The 20,009-nt window shown below is 50.7% G+C and overlaps 1 protein-coding gene across 4 annotated transcripts; it reads left to right on the top strand.

The window, feature by feature from the left end:
* The first annotated feature begins 1,290 nt into the window (after positions 1–1,290).
* gigyf2 (GRB10 interacting GYF protein 2) lies at positions 1,291–19,119 on the top strand. Of its 4 annotated transcripts, none has more exons than XM_084447068.1 (29): positions 1,291–1,348; positions 3,430–3,481; positions 3,713–3,860; positions 3,974–4,069; positions 4,346–4,454; positions 4,927–5,035; positions 5,554–5,582; positions 5,809–5,844; positions 6,043–6,144; positions 6,628–6,842; positions 7,148–7,298; positions 7,527–7,763; positions 8,200–8,381; positions 8,700–8,856; positions 9,103–9,269; positions 9,567–9,661; positions 10,839–10,961; positions 11,267–11,403; positions 11,546–11,646; positions 12,036–12,176; positions 12,958–13,119; positions 13,443–13,697; positions 13,986–14,114; positions 14,209–14,445; positions 15,298–15,503; positions 16,673–16,824; positions 17,524–17,720; positions 17,989–18,130; positions 18,231–19,119. In XM_084447068.1, exons 2-29 carry the CDS (start codon positions 3,444–3,446, stop codon positions 18,296–18,298), a joined length of 3,921 nt encoding a protein of 1,306 aa, XP_084303194.1. In that variant the 5' UTR covers positions 1,291–1,348; positions 3,430–3,443; the 3' UTR covers positions 18,299–19,119. The 4 variants fall into 4 exon arrangements, with proteins under 4 accessions (XP_084303194.1, XP_084303192.1, XP_084303193.1 ...); XM_084447066.1 differs by having other exon boundaries at positions 5,542–5,582; positions 8,203–8,381; XM_084447067.1 differs by having other exon boundaries at positions 5,542–5,582; positions 14,212–14,445.
* Positions 19,120–20,009: the final 890 nt, after the last annotated feature.

The raw sequence follows: 20,009 nt of genomic DNA, 5'->3' as shown, positions 1-20,009 counted from the left end.
CTGCATTTAATGTGAAACGGAATATTGAGGACCTTACGTTAACAAAAGTTACACAAATTAATGTTATACAAATTAATTTTAGCTAATTAGCTAGACTAGCTAGTTGTGAATAAAATTAAGATGTCAATCTAAAGCTAGCTAGCATATCCCTTTAGCGTCAGCCTTGATTAAAACACTTAATGTTAAATATTGTTAATGTAGGTAATGCTAGCTATGGTATGCATACTTACGGACGAGTAGGCTACTTACTAAACGGACAAGGGAAATTACCGTTTGGATTGGGTGAAAGACGAGAGAAAGAAAACTAGGGAAGAAGAAAATAGTCTGTGGTTTGCATTGTTGCGATGTGAAGCTGCCAGCCGTCTGTCGGTTACCGTCTCAAGGATGGAGCGTTTACTTCAGCCTAACCTGATCAGAATGGCGAAGCCAGGGTAGGCTACCTTCCGCAGCCGGGAGGATCGCTAACTAGTTAGTTATGAATAAATTAATAATATAACAACTATTTTTATATAATGTTATGTACTTAAATGGCCGATGCACCAATCAATCAATCAATCAATCAAAGCTTTATAGCGCATTTCATACCCAGAGGCAACACAATGCGCACAAGGATTTATAAATATAAAGTTTTTATGTTCATTTTATGTAGGCCTATATTTTTTTATGTGAAGCACTCGGTGCATGTAATTTATTTATTGTAAAGCACTTTGAGCTGCATTTTTGTATGAAAGGTGTTATACAAATAAATGGTATAGCCTATTATAATTATCATTGCTATTATTATTATTATTATTATTATTAGGCTATTATTATTTCATGCAAATTCAGAGTCAACATCGGGTATTTTCTGTGGTGTTGTTTAATAACATCTACCTTTTCTATTTACTATTTTTCTAGAAATGTAAACCCCAAATATTCCAAAAATAACTAAGAATGTGGTTTCAGAGTTGTCATGTTATCCTGTGCTATGCTGGAGTAATGTTTTACGAGCTACATAACACAGATCATGATACATTAGTCTTCTGGTTTTCACCTGGTTTTGTCACATATCATGATTATGCAACCATGCCCAAGTATAATATTGATAGTTTTTGTCTGTGTGTGATTGATTGTATTCAGATTTGCACACTGGAACAGTGGAGACAACTTTTAAAAGTGGTAGCCTGTGTATCGAGGTGGTAGTAGATGTAATACTGAGTGTACATCTAGATTATGGCAGTCAGCAAATCTTTCCTTGGCATACGGGTCTTATCTCATGTCATGTGACTCATTCTCAGCCATCTTGTGGAAAACGGAGAGAGAGCCACACAACTCGAATACAAACCCTGTGCTGTCAGTAAAAGCAGAGGTAAGACAGCGCAAGTTAAATACACTGTTAAGCTTTCAAATAAAGCTTGACTATTGATAGCAGCATTCTACTATGCCGTCGATCCCAGTTTGAACGAATGTAAAGTGCCTAGGTCTGTTGTTACACCAGCATGTTTACTTGGCCTTGTGGCTCCGGCCTCGAGTATCGTTGGGCACCGTGCTGGATACAGTGGAGCCGGTGCTACCGTGTTGAGAAAACCTGTTGGGGCGACAGGCTCGGGCTAGCTGCAGGCCTCACGATACAAGCTTGCTATCGAGTAGCTACTAGCTAGCTTGTGTTGGATTAACTCGTGTCCGTCCGCTTTTAGGTACTTTGGTCTGATTTTGTGAGTGTTATGACATTTATGCTCTTCATCTTTTTTTTTATAAATGCATCGATTTTTATAAGAGATGCCCGAGAACCATCAGCTAATGTGTCGTATAGCTTATTGTTTCTTTTTATTTTAACGAAATACAATCTCGGTAACCCTTAACATTAGCTAGCTAGCACTAGCTATTAGCTACTAACGTGTCACAAACTAGCCAGCTGGCTATCTACCCAGCTGTTGCTACCGTCAATCTGATTCTGACAGTTAACTGCTGCTGCTAGTTTTAGTTTTTTCAACCAGATTATTGGCTAACAACAACTAGCTAGCTACTGTTAAGGTGTGAACTGTAAAGTTAGTGGTCGCAAGTTAGTATAACGTTGCATTTACCCATCAAGCTAGCTAATGTTACCATTAGCTTTTGATTTGCTGTTATTCGCTAGCTAGCTAGCAAACGTTGGGTGTCTCACTGCATGGCTAACGTGGACAGCGACCCTCTGGTTAAGAGAACGTCAGCTAGCTAGTGCTAACGTTAGCTTAGCTAACGAAGTGCGTACAAGCTAGTCAATGTCGCGTGCTAGTCGTATTCAAGTGTGACTGTCAATTATCAGACATTATCTAGAAACCTGCCACTAACGTTATATTCTAGCTAGCTAAGGTATACTACCATCTTGCTAACCTTGCTATCTGGTGGTACCACATATCCATATGTAAGACTTGCTACGTGATAGCTGGCTAGCTAGTAAAGTTAGAAACTAACCGGCTAGTATTATGTTCCCAGCGCGATGTGGCTGGCAGTGTTAAGCTACGCAGTTATGACATTGAAGTTAGTTATGACTATCTAATTGCATTTCAGTAGTGCTCAAGTGGCCGACGACATCTAAATTAGATCTAGCTAGCTAATGGTTTAAGTAACAGAGTTAGCAATGTGTAAGGTATGTATGCAGTAACAAATAGCTAATGTCAGCCAATGGCATATGAGGAATTAACGTTAAAGTCATTTGGAGGCACTACTGGTTGAGTAAAAGTACTGGTTGGGTAAAAGACACCGAGATTAGCGAACGTTACTAATGTTCCATTAATAAGTCTCGACGTGTCATTTAGCTAACGTTAGCTCGTGATATCCAGCTGGCCCTTATGTATTCTGTATATTCGATTGATTGCTACTGGATGTATTGTGTGCATATGGCTTAAGAGTACTGCATGGTCAGGTATTCTACTTAAGATGTCTCTACGAATAACTTAACTAATCAATTCCCCTGGGTCATAGAGACCGATGGGCTATTAAAAGCGACTCATAGTTCGAGGTTTTAGAAATCTATAAGCCGATGCTCCTGTCGGTGTGTTAGCTGGAGACTTTGACTTCTTTCGTTTGTGTAAACAAAGCTTATGTAGCTATCACTATGGCCTGATGCTCTTTTTTTCCCAAACTCCTTCATGTCTGAAGCCTGTCTGAAGAAGGAAACCGTTCTGCTACGTACAGGTGTCTGAGAAGCCTCCCAAACAGGGAAACCTCCCAAAATAGCTTGTGTGCATTGAATTTGTATCGTGTTACTCTGGGACACACTTTTACTTACTCTGGAACTGAGTTGGACAGGACTGGTCCTTTGGAATGGGTACAAATAGGCTATGTATCATTGTTTTCTCATGTTCAGCCCAAACACAGGTTCTGTGACCCGTTATTCCTTTGTGAAATGTGTTGTTTTTGCTGTTCCATGTTGTCCTAGTAGTGACATCGTCTGTCTCTCCCCCATAGAACTTCAAGGAAGAATGGCAGAAACTCAGACACTTAACTTTGGACCAGAATGGTTAGTAACTATATTTAACTCTCACACAAATTCCACGATATTTGAAAATTGATGACAAATTGGCAGACAGTCATATGGGTTTTCCATTGACAACTGATGCATCTGTTCCTCACATGTTGAGGCTTGCCAGCTGTTGACTTCACTTCATGTTTGTGTCTCTTTTTTTTTTTCTTCTTCTTCCCCTGTCCTCTCTTGTCCTCCACTTTCCTTCTATCCGCTCTTCTTCCGCAGGCTCCGGGCTCTGTCTGGAGGGGGTGGTGGGGGCAGCAGCAGCAGCGTTGCTTCTCCGCCCCTCTCACCTGCTTTGCCAAAGTATAAACTTGCAGACTACCGCTACGGGAGAGAAGAGATGTTAGCACTTTATGTAAAGGATAACAAGGTGGAGAAAAGCTCACTTCCATACTTTTGTCATTCGCACATTTCCAAATTTACAGTTAAGAAATGTCAGTGGCCATTCTCGGAGGTGCTTTCATTGCCATTTTCGCCCACCAGATCCCTATAGACCTGCATGATAAGGAATTTCTGCCCATTCTACAAGAGGAGCCCCTGCCACCACTGGCACTTGAACCTTTTACAGAGGAAGAGCAGGTGTGTGGTCAAAATGCAAGAGTTATGAGAAAGAAAATAATATTCCCTGGGTAGACGTTCATTAGTTTGTAACCAATATACCCCCCCCCCCTCTCTCACTCTCTCTCTACCTCTCTCTACCCCCCTCTCTCTCTACCTCTCACTCTCTCTCTACCTCTCTCTCTCTCTCTCTCTCTACCCCTCTCTCTCTCTCTACCTCTCTCTCACTCTCTCTCTACCTCCTCTCTACCTCTACCTCTCTCTCTCTCTCTCTCTCTCTCCTCTCTGTCTCTGTAGAGAAACTTCTCCATGTCTGTAAACAGTGCCGCGGTGCTCCGGCTGACGGGCCGAGGAGGGGGTCCAGTGGCGGGCGCACCGAGGGGTCGAAGTACCTCACGGGGGCGAGGTGAGAGACCCCCCTACTGTGTGTCAGTGTGTCGATGCATCTCAGTAGTGTCAGTCAGCCTCTCTCGGTCTCCTCTGCTTTCTTCTGTGTCAATTTGAATGAAGGTGAGGAAGCAGCAGCAGAGTGGGCACTCAGGATCAGGAAATGCCTGCAGCTGTTCAGCTCTTTTACGGCCGTGTAGTTGAAGGAAAGGAGACAAGGAGAGGGAACTACTCAGGACTGTTGAGATGCCCCTAAAGAATCTCAACAATCCCCCCGCCAGCTGGACAGAAGGGGCGTAACAGTAGCACAGTGGTGTGGCTCTAATGTCCCCTCAGCACAGGCTTTCGCAGCTGGTTGAATTCATCTCGATCAGCTCCGCTCTCTATAACATGGAACCCTACAATACGAGATGGTGGTAACTGTGAACTCGTGGCTGTGTGTTTCTCTCTGTCTGTCCGTTTTTTACTTTGATCTGTTTTCCTTCCCGCAGGTCGGGGTAGAGGAGACGGAGGCTTTTACCAAAGAAGTTTTGACGATGTGGAAGGAGGCTTTGGCCGAGGAGGGAGGGAGATGCACCGTTCCCAGAGCTGGGAGGAGAGGTACTGTGAGACCAACAACTTTTATTTGAGCCATGACAGAGCCGGTCATATTGATCTGGACTTAATAATCCAAAAGAAATGCCTTGGGTCCTTAACAGGAAAGGGGATTAGATCTGATAATAGTTGATTTCGTTATGTAACCACGTACATGAGAAACAAAGGATTCTCATTAGCTTGCATGCTCTGATGTCCACAAATAGACTGGTTTGGCACAGATTTTAAAAGTTGCACATCAATACCATTGGCTCTAAACTAAACTTTTGATGAGACCTCAATGAAAAGGATCCTATCTGGAGAGTCATGTTATCTGAATCCAATGTTCACTCCTGCCCTCCAATGAGATCACTACTTGATTTATTAGACTTGGGACTTTTCTTTTCTTCTCCAGTTTGAATGGTTACATGTGATACGATATGGTGACGTTCCTGATTGCAAAGACCACGTGATTTGGTTCTGTCGCTTTCTGCCTTTTTTTTGAGTCACAAGTCATTGTTTTCTCCCCCTAGGGGAGACAGAAGGTTTGAAAAGCCAGGTCGAAAAGACCCAGGTTTGTGACAGAACTCCCTAATCAAATAATCACCATTCAAATGTACCTGACATGCTGATACCACATGTGTAGCACCTATGTTGTGATGGTCGTTGTGACTCTTGTCTCTCTCTCTCTCTCTCTCTCTCTCTCTCTCTCTCTCTCTCTCTCTCTCTCTCTCTCTTCTTTCTCTCTTTCTCTCATTCTCTTTCTCTCTCGCTCTCTTTCTCTTTCTCTCTCTGCATAGTGGATGTTATTCCAGGCCACTTCCAGCTGAACCACAGTAAGTTTGACCTGCAGCCACCCCAGGAGAAACACCCATGTTCCCCTGCTTTAGAGGAAGTGCAGTGTATTCAGAAAGCGAGAGAAGTTCTAGCTAGGTTTGGAAACGGAACAAGACACATCTAGAAGTTTGATTTCCTCCTCTCTGACTGCATCCCTCCCTCCCTCCCTCTCCTCCTCCCCCTGTGCGCCGGTGCAGTCCGGGCAAACTACGAGGAGGGCGGGGCGGGCCTGCCCAGGAAGCAGGACTTCACGCGCTCGGAGAGCGAGAACTGGCGCGTGTCTCGCGACGAGCAGAACGGTGAGGACGATGAGGGGGGCTGGCGCCCGGTGGGCTCGCGTCGGGACGGCGACCGGTGGTGCCCCCCGAGTCCAGGTGTGGCCTGTAGCGATCCCACTGCCGGCACCGCCAAACGCCCTCCTGGGCGCCGCGCGTGTGTGTGTGTGTGTGTGTGTGTGAGAGAGAGAGAGAGAGACGGAGAGAGCGAGAGAGAGATACGAAAGCGAGCAAGGGCACTTGTCCGACAGAAGTCTTGATTGACTTTGTTGTTAGGCTTAATGCATGCCTCTAATCCATCCCACAGTCCCGGGAATTGAGCTCGCCATCGCCTGGCCCAGGCTCCATAATAGAAACATACACAGTTGCATTACCAAAGGAGGAAAGTACAGAGACAGCACTGATACACAGACCAGAGTCAGGCGTCGACGGCGGGATGAGCTGTTGGTTCGCGGGTCCTGACAGGCGCCTCTCTCTCCCCCCCCCCCCCCCCCCCCTTCCCCCCAGACGGGCCTCGCTCGGCAGGGTGGCGGGAACACACCGAGCAGCTGCGCCGCCGCTTCCCATTCGACGCCCGCGAGGACGAGCGGGGCTTCCGGCGGCCGCGCTCGGGCAGCGGCAGCTTCGAGGACGAGCGCGACAGCCTGCCGGAGTGGTGCCTGGAGGACGCCGAGGAGGAGACGGGCACCTTCGACTCCTCGGGGGCCTTCCTCTCCCTCAAGGTGAGACGGACGTGGGAAGGGCGGCGGAGCGGTGATAATTTTCTTTTCTCCGCACTGTTGGCCATTAAGCCGCGGGCGACGTAGTGTATAAAAATGGCACCCTGGGAGATGTGTAGAAACCGAGACTACAGTGTGGCTGGCGGGAGTGAACGCAAAGACACTCGGCGATTAATGTGGTGATGTCAACAAAGGACAATTTCTACTCCGGGGATATCAGTAAAACCCAGAACTGACCCCACCCCCCCACCTCAGAACGTTTCTACTCAGGGATATCAGTATAACCCCGTGCCCCCCCCCCCCATCAGAAAGCTCCCAAGGAGCCCATTCTGGAGGAGGCTGAGCTGGACTTCCGGCCCCTGGAGGAATGCGAGGAGGCTCTGGAGGACGAGGACGGCGAGCCCCGGGAGACCAAAGAGACAGAAGCAGAGGACTGGAGAGAGGTGGACAGGAAAGAGGGTGAGTGGCCCGCGGACCGCCCTCGTTTAATCCTGCACCTCTTGCATATGGGACGAGTTATCCATCTATATTTGTTTTTTTGTAGCCAGAGAAACCAAGTATTCATTTAGTGGGCAGAACACACTGGCTTGCAATGGGGTCCGTCTGTCTGTGTCTGTTGTGGATGGGATGTTATGACCTTCTTAGTCCGGGAATAATAAAAGAAATTTCCCTCGTCTCCGTTTCCAGACGCGGGGAGGGTAGAAGAGGAGGCTCCTCCCGCCCCCCCGGTCCCAGAGCCCCAGCCCCCCGCCCCCATGCTGCTCCCTAGTCAGCCCAGCAGGCCAGAGGAGCCCGAGAGGCCGCTGGAGAGGAAAGAGAGGCCCCCGGCCCAGGAGCCGCGGCCGGAGCCCAGCAAAGCTCCACTGCACGTCCCCGCGTCCAACAGCATGCTGGAGTCCCTGCCCATCACCAACACCTACACAGGTGAGCTGACGCACGCCGATGACGCAGGCCCTTTGCTAAACTGCTGCATCGTCAGCAGGAAGTGATATGATCCCCACACCTACAATTTGCCTAAAAGTCTTCAGTTCACTATTACGATGTCCCACTTGAAAGGGGTGGACGAACAGTGTTAAATGGGTCAGTGACGTACAGGTGTTCCATGTCATTCAGTACAATGCTGACTGCCCCCTTGGAAAAAAATGTTTTTTCCATAATCACAAGTTTATATATACATCCCTAGACTGGCAGAAATATAACCTTCCCAAAAAAAATGACTTTTATTTTGAATACCACTTTTTGAGAAAAAAAATAAACTTCAGTGTTAGACTGAATGACGTATGTCATTGACCCATATGTACTCCTCTGTGTTTTAATTACTGTGGCACGTCTGGACCGTCTCCCTATCTGTACCACCCAGAAGTCTCGGCCCCGTCGCCCAGCGTCCAGCAGCAGAAGCCCCTGGAGGTGCCCATGGCCATGCCCGCCATGCCCAGCCCCAACCCTCTGTCCTTCAGCGCGGGCATCATGGCCCCCATCGGCAGGCCCAGCGCCATGCCACACCACGCAGATGAAGATGAGGGACTCAAGCACTTTGAGCAGGTCTGTGGGAGATAAGCCCTGGTTTCCTTCCTGTCAAAGTGAACTTTGACCCCCAAGAGGCTCCGTGTGACGATGATGCACGCGGGCTTAATGTTTCCTTTCGTCTATCAAACTCCTGCCAGGATGATCTTTCATATTAACCGACATTTGCTTTTTGATGCTGATACGCTTACCGAGCTGCTACTGTGCCACATAGATAAACCTTGACTGATTTATTATAGATTGAATTCGTATAATCGTTTTGGATAAAAGCGTCTGCTGAGATGACCGTAAATCAGTGACCGACTGACCGACGGAACGAGCTCTCCCTTCCTGTAGGAGGCGGAGAAGATGGTGGCGTATCTGCAGGAGGGTGCCGTGGACGACGACAGGCTGGCGGCCAAGAACCCGGAGAGGTCCAAGCCGGCGGGCCTGGCTCTGACCCACGAGGCGGCGCTCAAGTGGTTCTACAAAGACCCCCAAGGGGAGATCCAGGGTGAGAGAGAGACGGGGGTCCGCCCACACGGCAGCATCTGAGTAACGCTTTTCGGCAGTGTTCCGAGTTGAAACCGTCCGCAAATCTGACTCCAGAGACGCCTGATTGCGCACTTTGGGACTTGGAGCACTGCTCAGTAGTCTGTTTCCGTGTTGACACATCGGTTATGTAGCTCATTGGCATGTGGATGGAGCTCCAGGTTAGATGATTAGATTCTCTAAGCTGTATCCATCCCCGACCCGGCAGGTCCGTTCAGTAACCAGGAGATGAGCGAGTGGTTCCAGGCCGGCTACTTCACCATGACCCTGCTGGTGAAGAGGGGCTGTGACGAGGTCTTCCAGCCCCTGGGGGAGATCATTAAGATGTGGGGCCGGGTCCCCTTCGCCACGGGCCCGGCGCCCCCACCGCTGCAGGTGAGAGCTGCAGCCAGACCTGCTGTTCCGTCATGTGACACGCCCTGACTTGATTACCAGGCACCGGACCTGACCAGTATGACCTGAGGGTATAATGGAGTCTTTGCCTGTGATACTCCTAGTTAAGATGTCTCCCTCCCTCTCCCCCTCTCTCCCCCTCTCTCTCTCTCCCTCCCCCTCTCTCTCTCTCTGTGCCTCATTTACTCACTCTGTCGTATATCTCCCACTGTCTTGTGTGTGTGTGTGTGTGTGTGTGTGTGTGTGTGTGTGTGTGTGTGTGTGTGTGTGTGTGTGTAGGGTGATGGGGATCAGGAGCGGCTGAAGAGGCAGCAGGAGCTCACCGCCCTCAACCTGTACCAGTTACAGCAGCTCCAGTACCAGTACCTGCTCAGGTAGGCCCAGTGAGAGAGAGAGAGACCGTCCAGTACCTGCTCAGGTAGGCCGAGAGAGAGAGACCGTTCAGTACCTGCTCAGGTAGGCCCAGTGAGAGAGAGAGAGACCGTCCAGTACCTGATTAGGTAGGCCCAGTGAGAGAGAGAGACCGTTCAGTACCTGCTCAGATAGGCCGAGAGAGAGAGACCGTCCAGTACCTGCTCAGGTAGTCCCAGAGAGAGAGAGAGAGACCGTCCAGTACCTGATTAGGTAGGCCCAGTGAGAGAGAGAGTGAGAGACCGTCCAGTACCTGCTCATGTAGGCCCAGTGAGAGAGAGAGACCGTCCTGTACCTGCTCAGGTAGGCCCAGTGAGAGAGAGAGAGACCGTCCAGTACCTGCTCAGGTAGGCCCAGTGAGAGAGAGAGACCGTTCAGTACCTGCTCAGGTAGGCCCAGTGAGAGAGAGAGACCGTTCAGTACCTGCTCAGGTAGGCCCAGTGAGAGAGAGAGACCGTTCAGTACCTCCTCAGGTAGGCCCAGAGAGAGAGAGAGACCGTCCAGTACCTGCTCAGGTAGGCCCAGTGAGGGAGAGAGACCGTCCAGTACCTGCTCAGGTAGGCCCAGAGAGAGAGAGAGAGAGAGAGACCGTCCCGTACCTCCTCAGGTAGGCCCAGAGAGAGAGAGAGACCGTCCCCAGCCACATCTATACCACTCTAACTAAATCACTGGTTCCTCTGCTATAGCAACACGCTTTCAAATCAGCGTCTCAATTCTTCTTTGCCTCTCCACCCCTGCACTCATCCCTCCCACCCCTCCACTCACCCCCCTCTCCACTCATCCTCCCCTCCACTCATCCCCTCTCTCCTCCCTACCCTTCACTCATCCCCCCTTTCCTCCATCCCCCCATTCACCCCCCTTCTCCTCCCTACCCTTCACTCATCCCCCCCCTTTCCTCCATCCCCCCACTCACCCCCTCTCTCCTCCCACCCCTAAACTCATCCCTCCTCCCCTCCACTCATCCCCCCTCTCCTCCCTACCCTTCACTCATCCCCCCTCCACTCATCCCCCCCTTTCTTCCATCCCCCCACTCACCCCCTCTCCTCCCACCCCTAAACTCATCCTCCCTCCCATCCACTCACCCCCCCTCTCCTCCCACCCCTAAACTCCTCCCCCCTCCCCTCCTCGTCCCTCCTCCAGGCAGCAGTATGCCCAGGCCTTGGCCCAGCAGAAGGTCCTCAGCTCAGCTCCTCTTCAGCAGCAGCAGCAACAGCAGCAGCAGATCAACCTGCTCCTACAGCAATACCAGGCCCTCAAGATGAGGTCAGCCTCTCTCTCTCACACACACACACACACACGCCTACACACACACACACACACACACACACACTCCTACACACACACACACACACGCCTACACACACACACACACGCCTACACACACACACGTGCGCGCCTACACAGACACACACCTACACACACACGCCTACACACACACACACACACACACACACACACTCACTCTTCCTCCTCCTTCTTTTCTGTTTTGATTGGAGAGAGCGTTTGTGAATGGGAATATGGCGGTGAATGATGTAATTTCCTGCTATCCCTTTGTCCCGTCGGTGCAGAACGTCTGAGAGCCTCCTACCTCCAGTCACGCGGTCCATGTCTGTACCGGACTCCTCTGGTTCTGTGTGGGAAATGCAGAACCCGTCCACTCAGGCGTCCTGCACACCCAACCTCCAGCAAGCTGCACCTCTCAACAGTGAGTCTCCGCCCGTCCCAAAGGTTTAGGCGCTTAAATGTTCCTGACTGTCGTAGGACGTGTATCTGACTTAATAGTCAAGCCTGAATGTTAGTGACTGACGTGTGTGTGTGTGTGTGTGTGTGTGTGTCTGTGTCTGAAGCATGGGAGGGCAGCAGTGTGTGGGACCTGCCCATAGACTCCATGGCCCTGGCCCCCACCATAGAGCAGATGCAACAGATGGAGAAGGCCAAGGCTGCTAAGGTATGACATCAGCTCATTTCTCTCGCGCACACACACATCCTGCACCACACTGGAACTGCTGCAGTCTCTCCCCTCAGTGGGACAAGAGGACTGATTGTTGTCACCGCTGGCTGTAACAGTACGCTAACGGCATCACGGCACAGTTTTTCATTTCAAAACTTTATTCATACTCGCAAAGCACTGAGGTGTCCCTCATTTACAGTGACGAGTTAACACAGTCTAACCCCCCCCCCCCCCCCCCCCCACCGCACCGCGGACGTGGCAAACCGACCTCAGAATGCCCCGGCACATAGAGAGAACGCACCCGGGAACAATGGACACCTGATATGAACCGGGCTCTAACTGGAAGCGGTAACGCATCCCTCCCCTCTCCTCTTCTCTCCCGTCAGTCGGAGCTGGAGCGGCGCGAGGCCGAGCTGAGGGCCAAGCGTGAGGAGGAGGAGCGCAAGCGCCTGGAGGAGGCGCTGCGGGCCCGGCAGGAGGACGAGCGCAAGCGCCTGGAGGAGGAGGAGCTGGCCCGGCACAAACAGGTGCGGGGGGGGGGGGGGGGAGTAAATGGAGAGCGAGCGCGGGTCCAGTCCTCTGGAACCACTGGGCCGCGGGGAGCTCTTCTGCGGTCCGACTGGCCAGAGGGGGACCGAGCGAGCGTCCGACCGGGGAATGTTAGCAGTTACTCGACTGACAATTAATAGAATAGAATCGATGACCGATAGAATAGAATACAGACTAATTCAATTAACTGAACAGTCTTCGGTTCGGGGGGTGTTTGTGTGGAATGTAATCATGATTTAACCTCTTCACGCGAGGGCGCCAAATTTAGCCTAGTGTAATTATTGAAGATGCCATGAAGTTTAGCAGCTGGCCTTACTGTAAACGGGCTGCGCACTCGACTCACTCCTGACCACGTAGATATGCTTATGTTTTTTAAATATAAACATGTAGGTCTATCTATGCATATGAGACGCCTATTCAAAACATAATAGCCTTTATTTTATGTTGGCTGTGCTAGGCTAGGCCTACTAGTTTTCTGTCACGTTTACCATTTCGAGAGGGGGTATGTTAATGCTACAAACGCCTAGCAGAGCAAAGGTTTTGCTTGCAATGGTGGAAACCGGCCTGTTGAAGTAGCGCACACGCCTTCGAATTCTGTTTTGGTTAAGCTATAAGAATGTCTTTTTCTCAAATATTTTTGATTGAGGAATATAACGTGCATTTTGTAGTCTGTAAGCTATGTTTAGCCTTTGTTTAACCTCAGCAACCGTTGATTAATTGTTAACAACAATTAAGGAAATCCCCTTTAAATGTCATCAGGAGGAGGCCCTGCGGAGACAGCGGGAGCAGGAGGAGGCGCAGCGCCGGCAGAAGAAGGAGGAGGAGGAGCGGCTGGCCCAGGAGGAGGCGCTGCGCCGGCTGGAGGAGAGGAGGAGAGAGGACGAGGAGAGGAAGCAGAGGGAAGAGATGCTACGCAAACAGGTGTGGGCGGCCGTCTCTCCCGTCTCCCCCATCCGTCTTCCCGGTCTCCCGTCTCCCCCGTTCTCCCGTTCCCCCGTCCTCCCGTCTCCCCCGTCCTCCCGTCTCCCCCGTCCTCTTGTCCTCCTGTCTCCCCTGTCGCGGGACCCTTCCGCCACCGTGTGATACGAGCGTGATTCGCCGGCCTGCCACTTGACAGCCAATTGCATTAGCGCTGACAACAGGAAACCGAGACCAGAGGGGTTATAAGGCCAGCGAAGTCTTAACCGACAATTCCCCTCTCTCTCCCTCTCCCCGTCTCTCCCTCACCCCCCTCCCTCCCCCAGGAGGAGGAGCGCCGGAAGCAGGAGGAGCTGGAGGCCCTGCGGAGGAGGCAGGAGGAGGAGAAGCGGGCGGAGGAGGAGGCGGCGCGCCAGCAGCAGCAGGAGGAGCAGAAGCGACGGGAGCAGCAGCAGCAGGAGGCGCAGCGGCAGCAGGAGGCGCAGCGGCAGCAGGAACTGCAGAGGCAGAGGCAGCAGCAGCAGGAGGCCCTGCGACGCCTCCAGCAGCAGCAGCAGCAACAGCAGCTGGCGCAGATGAAGGTACCCCCCCAACGTGGTCGGAACCCGTTTGCTGGTCGTAGTTCCGCTAGCGTGCGGCGTCCAGGTGTGAGCAGAGGCCACCTGTGTAACCGGTTTTCCTCTCTCTCTTTCTCTCTCCATCTCCCTCTCCCACTCTCTCTCTCTCTCTCTCTCTCTCTCTCTCTCTCACACTCGCACACTCACTCTCTCTCTCTCACACTCTCTCTCTCACACTCACTCACTCTCTCTGTCACTCTCTCCCTCTCTCTCTCTCTCTCTCCCTCCCTTCCCGCCATCGTCCGGGCGCAGCTGCCCTCCGCCTCCAAGTGGGGTCAGCAGTCGTCCACGACAGCGGCCATCTCCCAGTCCCAGAACGCCCTGTCGCTCTCCGAGATCCAGAAGCTGGAGGAGGAGAGGGAACGGCAGGCATGCGAGGAGGTGAGGACCCCACCACCGACGAATACTTCCCTTTGTGACCGGCGAATCATGGGTCCTCCTCACCTCACCTCCTCTCTTCTCTCTCTCTCCGCAGCAGCGGCGGCAGCAGCAGGAGCTGCTGAAGCTCCAGCAGCAGCAGGCCCTCCTGCAGTCCCAGCAGCCCCAGGCCAAGCTCCCCGGCTGGGGCAGCGTGGCCAAGCAGCCGGCCGCCACCAATTCCCTGCTGGAGATCCAGCGTGAGGAGGCCCAGCAGATGAAGCAGAGGAAGGAGCAGCAGCCGGCGCAGGCCCACCCCACCGTCACCCAGCAGAACCGGGCCCAGAACAGAGCTGTGAGTCCGCCCCCCTCCACCCGCCCACACCGCCACCTCCTGGTCTGGGGTGATATGTCGGTGGATGGTTAAGTGCGCTGGTACACCCTGATAGACCTTTGAGGAATGTCACCCTTCTTCCCTTCAAGGGGCGGCTGTAGCTCAGGAGGTAGAGCGGGTCGTCCAATGATCGTAGGGTCGGCGGTTTGAATCCCGATAGGCTCAATGCACCAGCTTCACTACTTCCTGAAAGTCACTTGGCTTCTTTATTTCCTGTCCAATATGATTGGATTAAGTGATTAATCAGGTGTGCGCTGGGTCTGCCACACACCTGATTAATCACTTAATCCAATCATATAGGACAGGAAATAAGTTTGCCAAGTGACTTTCAGGAAGTAGTGGAGCTGGTGCACAGAGCTTATTCCTCCTGACCATGTGTCGAAGTGTCCTTGGGCAAGACACTGAACCCCAAATTGCTCCCAATGAGAAGGCTAGCACCTTGCACGACAGCTGCCGCCATTGGCGTGTATGTGTGAATGAGTGAATGAGAGGCCTTCATTGTAAAGCGCTTTGGATAATTTGCATGCTTTGCACGTTGTAAAGCGCTATATAAGTGTAGTCCATTTGCCATTTCCTGTCTGCTTGGTAAGTTGTGTGAAAGTAGTGACAATGTCTCATCCTACCCGCTGAGGCGGATCACCGCTAACTTCAGCCGATGAGGGAACAAAATGGAGGATGTATTGTGAGGTATTCCCCCTGATACTGACCCCCATCTCTCCACCTCCTCTCTCTCCCTCTCTCTCTCTCTCTCCACCTCCTCTCTCTCCCTCTCCACCCCCCCCCTCTCTCTCTACTGTACTCTACTCCTCCCAGACCACTCTGAGCTCATCTGTGTGGGGTGCGGTGAACACCGGGGGCGGAGTCTCCAACTGGGGCTCGGACGCCAGCAGCATCTGGGGCGACGCCCACAACTCCAACATGGGCTTCTGGGACGAGGCGGTGAAGGAGGCGGCCCAGGCCCCGCCCCCTGCCAAGAAGGGCAACGCCCAGAAGAACAACAAGGGCAACGCCAACCTCAGGTACCCGCTGTCTCGCCTCGTGTGTATGTCTTTCTCAAACGGTCTCTCTTTCCAGGTCAGAGCTTGTCTTTCTCTTTCTCCCTCCCTCCCTCCCTCCCTCCCTCCCTCTCGCTCTCTCTCTGCCCCTCCCTTGCTCAATAGAAGTTATCACGGCATTGTTCAGACTAAAATGTAAATGTTTGTGACTGTTGGTGGGCACTTGGTCTTATAGAAGGCTTTGCTGGTGATGACTGGGATGTTCAGTCGGTTGACTTGCTAAAGACAAATGTACTTAAAGTTGCTTTGGTTAAAAGTGCCTGCTAAATTACTGAAGCACACAAAAAAAGCAGTTAACTGACAGAGGCAAAGCATAAAACTACGCCCTCTCCTGGTTGGGTTTGCACCCGTCCTATCTTTTGCATGGGAGAAAATTTTGGATAGATAAAGCAATAAACTACTAACTATATGAACTTCTATCGCAAAAACGTGCAGTTTCTCAAAGGTACTTTACAGCGAGCTACACATCCGTGTACTCTGACGCATTTTGAGCACTTCTCTGGAGCGTCCAGCTGAGTAGGCAGAGAGGAATCCAATGATGTCCACCTCAAGAAATTTGGTCAAACCGTTGTTAGTGAACGAAGTAGAACATAGCGAAAATAAGCATCACGGCCAGTGGGCATTTTCCGTATGGCAAGTCCCGTCAGAATTACATTGGTTTGACTAATGTTAGCAAGCTAGCTAGCTAGCTATCTACTATTGTGTATAATGGTAGGGTGGACAACAGAACGCGACAAATCTGACCAAATTTGCAGGACAGAACAAGACAGATTAATTTATTGACATAGCCAGGAAGCACCTCAGCTATTTCTATGTAGCTCCGCCAGCAGCGTCACGGGGTGTGTGCATCATGGGATCTGTAGTCAGTTTACACCCAGCATTCCAAAACACTTTGTAAAACTTTTTATCCCGTCTTTAACTGCACAATCATAATCAAAATGGATCAACAATGACTCAATGCAAGTGCCTTAGAAACTATGTGAATAACAGTGCAATGCAGCCAAATATTTTTTTTGTTAACAAAAATTTTAATAAAACGGTGCGGTGAGAACCATACCACTAGAGGGTGCTTCGTCACTCCATCTCCCTATTGTAGTGGCATGTGTAGCATCTTAATGCTGTGTTTTGTGCAGCAACTCTGTGAGCGGGCGTGCCAACAAGAAGATGGAGGAGGAGGAGAAGCTGCTGAAGCTGTTCCAGGGGGTCAACAAGGGCCGGCAGGACGGCTTCATGCAGTGGTGTGAGCAGACCCTGCACACACTCAACACAGCCAACAACCTGGACGGTGAGTCTCTCACACACACACACACACTCAACACACACACACTCAACACAGCCAACAACCTGGACGGTGAGTTACACACACACACACACTCTCAACACAGCCAACAACCTGGACGGTGAGTTACACACACACTCAACACACACACTCAACACACACACTCAACACACACACTCAACACACACACTCAACACACACACTCAACACACACACTCAACACAGCCAACAACCTGGACGGTGAGTTACACACACACACACACACACACACACACACACTCTCAACACAGCCAACAACCTGGACAGTGAGGTACACACACACACACACACACTCACACTCAATACAGCCAACAACCTGGACGGTGAGTTACACACGCACACACACACAACATCCTGGTTGGCGAGTCTTAACACACACACACACGTGGTGAAGCGTGGAAGTGCACACGACTCCTAGATTTGAGAGTGGTGTCGGGTGCCCCAAACGTTTGCCTATTAAATATAGAATTACTATTTATTCCGTGAGTGCCAGTTCACTGCATCTTAATACACACACACACACACACACCAAGCATAACTTTAGTTTTACCTCCAAGGTATACCACTAAGTACAGTGCAAAAACACATTGTTTTGAAAAGTGCTCTAATAAAGTTGACATACTCAGCGAGTGCCCTGCCTCCCCTCTACCTCTCTGTCCCCTCCAGTCCCCACGTTTGCGTCCTTCTTGAAGGAGGTGGACTCTCCATACGAGGTTCACGACTACGTCCGGGCCTACTTGGGAGACACGCCCGAGGCCAAGGAGTTCGCCAAGCAGTTCCTGGAGCGCCGTGCCAAGCAGAACGCCAACCAGCAGAAACAGCCTGGCCAGAATCAGCAGCAGCAGAGTCTGAAACAGCAGCAGGTGAGAGAGAGAGAGAGCTGTCCTGTGTTGGAAAAAGGCTTGGGTAGGATCCTTAGCGTGAAACTATGGATAATCGCTGTCCTAGGACATAGTATGGAACTGACCCCCCCCCCCCCCCCCCCCCCAAGGACATGGTATGGAACTGACCCTCCCGCCCCTTAGGACATAGTATGGAACTGACCCCCCCTCCCCCAGGACATAGTATGGAACTGACCCCCCCCCTCCCCCAGGACATAGTATGGAACTGATTCCCCCCCCTATGTCCCAGGATCCTGTGTGGGGCGGGACGGGGTCCTCGTCTCTGTACCAGTCCAACCACACCAGTCTCCAGCAGCCGCGCTTCGAGACCGTCACCTCAGGGAAGAAGAAGAAAAAACAGAAGATGGTCCGCGCAGACCCCAGCCTGCTAGGTGAGGGGTGCCTCATTTAGTCTATTCTACATTCAGATAAACTACTGTGTTTTTCCCTTGATCGTCCTGCCTGCCTCTCACTCTCCTCCCCTGCTCCCAGGTTTTTCTGTGAATGCATCATCTGAGAGGTTGAACATGGGCGAAATTGAGACTGTGGAGGACTTTTGAGGGAGCGCTGCCAACCCCACTGACTAAATCCACTCGGAACGGCTGCCATTTTACCCCCGCCCCCTCCCAAATCCTTTCCTTTTTTTTTCCCCCCATTTCCATTTTGGTTTTGTTTTTTTGTTCCATTTTAAGTTAATTCCAAATTTCCCGCAGCGATGGGAGTCGGGGTGACTTCTATTGCTTTGACGATCCCCAAATATCCTATTTAACCCTTTCAAAGAAAGGGGCAGGACAAATCAATCAACTTATCGAAACATCCAGCTAGGTACCCAAGCAATCCTACGGCAAAACCTGGGCTGCAAGACGCCACGCGGCCCAGGGGAAGAGGTGGGACTGGGAGGAGTTTGTCGAAGCCTAAGTCCACCATTGGCTGGTCAGTCCCTACTCTTCATCCATCCGATAGTCTGGTGACGATGGATGATACCTAATTCAGTCTACGCCCCATGGACAAGAGGGTGGATATATGGATGGGTGGCAGGGGAAGGGGGTTCTGGGAAATTTCTAGAGATTATTTGCTTTTGGGTTTTTTATTTATTTGTCCCCCCTCTCCCCCAACATGTATTTTTCTTCACCTCCCCCCACTCCTGATTTCTGCTGGGTGTTTGTGGATAATTATGGCAAAGTAGGACCCAAGGATTCGTGCCCACTTATGTCCTGTTTTAAGGACATGTTTGAAAGTTCCAAGTAGTTATCTATTTCTTGTAAAATACTAGGCTGTTTAAAGAATAAACTTTCAATTCTGCATCTGTATTATAATATATGGAAATGAACTGCTGGAGTCATACTTTTTTATTGCGGTATGAAATAAAACGGTCTCTTGTGTGGGCTGTTCACACCTCTTTTGTGTCTGAATGTACGATTAGAAAAAAAAACTGCAAGTGTCAGAATTTATGCATATGAGCAGAACTCACAAACACATTTGCCAACATATCTCTATGAATCCAGCTAGTCTACTTCATTTTACTAAATTACTGAACTAGAAGATTACTGGGTGAGCTCATACTATAGTGCTTAAACTCCTCTTCAAACACATTCAACCCATCGATTTGATCAGTCGTTTGGTTCGTGGATTATTATTGTGTCATGGCGCAGAAGCTATTTGAATTAGTTGAAATATGTTCCCTTACAGTGGACTCTGATCTGATGTCAGTAGATAACCTAGAGAGTTGTCTCAACAGCTTTAGTGAAGTCATGCTCATGTTAAGAAATATTCACTTGGAAGATATTTAGTACAATGCGAGTGTCTCCACTTTACACTATCACTCTATAGATTTTTTCTTAAACATTTTTCATACAACTACTGGACAGTTTCACCCCTCACTCCTGTGAAACATGCAAGATGTAACCCTCTGTAGGCTCAGCTTCAGAGCGTAGAGGATGACCGCTGGTGTCCAGGAGACTGACCAGACCTGGGGAAGAGGCACCGTCCACATGACCCAGGTACAGGTGGCCTGAAGCCTCCTGTCTAGGATCCCTGACTTGAGATGTTGAGGGAGAAAACGCTAAGCTGAGACCGGGACAACCTCAGCCCCTCACGTGTTTGTGGGTGAGAGAGTCAGAGGAGTATTTAGTGGGTGGGCCTTCTGATGAGGTGTTGACAAAGTCCGCACTGTCCAGACGGTCCTCTCTCCCCCCGTACCCCTCCTCACTCACCCTCTCACCTCCCAACCCCCTCCTCCTCCTCTACCAGAGCCAGCCCTTAGCCATGCTG

Source organism: Borostomias antarcticus, assembly GCF_949987555.1.
Source record: "Borostomias antarcticus genome assembly, chromosome: 12".
Taxonomy (NCBI): domain Eukaryota; kingdom Metazoa; phylum Chordata; class Actinopteri; order Stomiiformes; family Stomiidae; genus Borostomias; species Borostomias antarcticus.
Note: the sequence above shows the minus strand (reverse complement) of the source record. Positions and strands in the feature narration are given on the sequence as shown.

Excerpts from the sequence above, each read along its gene's own strand:
- gigyf2 (XM_084447065.1), top strand. The coding sequence starts at position 3,444 with ATGGCAGAAACTCAGACACTTAACTTTGGACCAGAATG. Across the intron at positions 8,857-9,102 it reads CCCCCAAGGGGAGATCCAGG|GTCCGTTCAGTAACCAGGAG; the intron begins GTGAGAGAGAGA and ends CCGACCCGGCAG. Across the intron at positions 11,404-11,545 it reads GCAAGCTGCACCTCTCAACA|CATGGGAGGGCAGCAGTGTG; the intron begins GTGAGTCTCCGC and ends CTGTGTCTGAAG.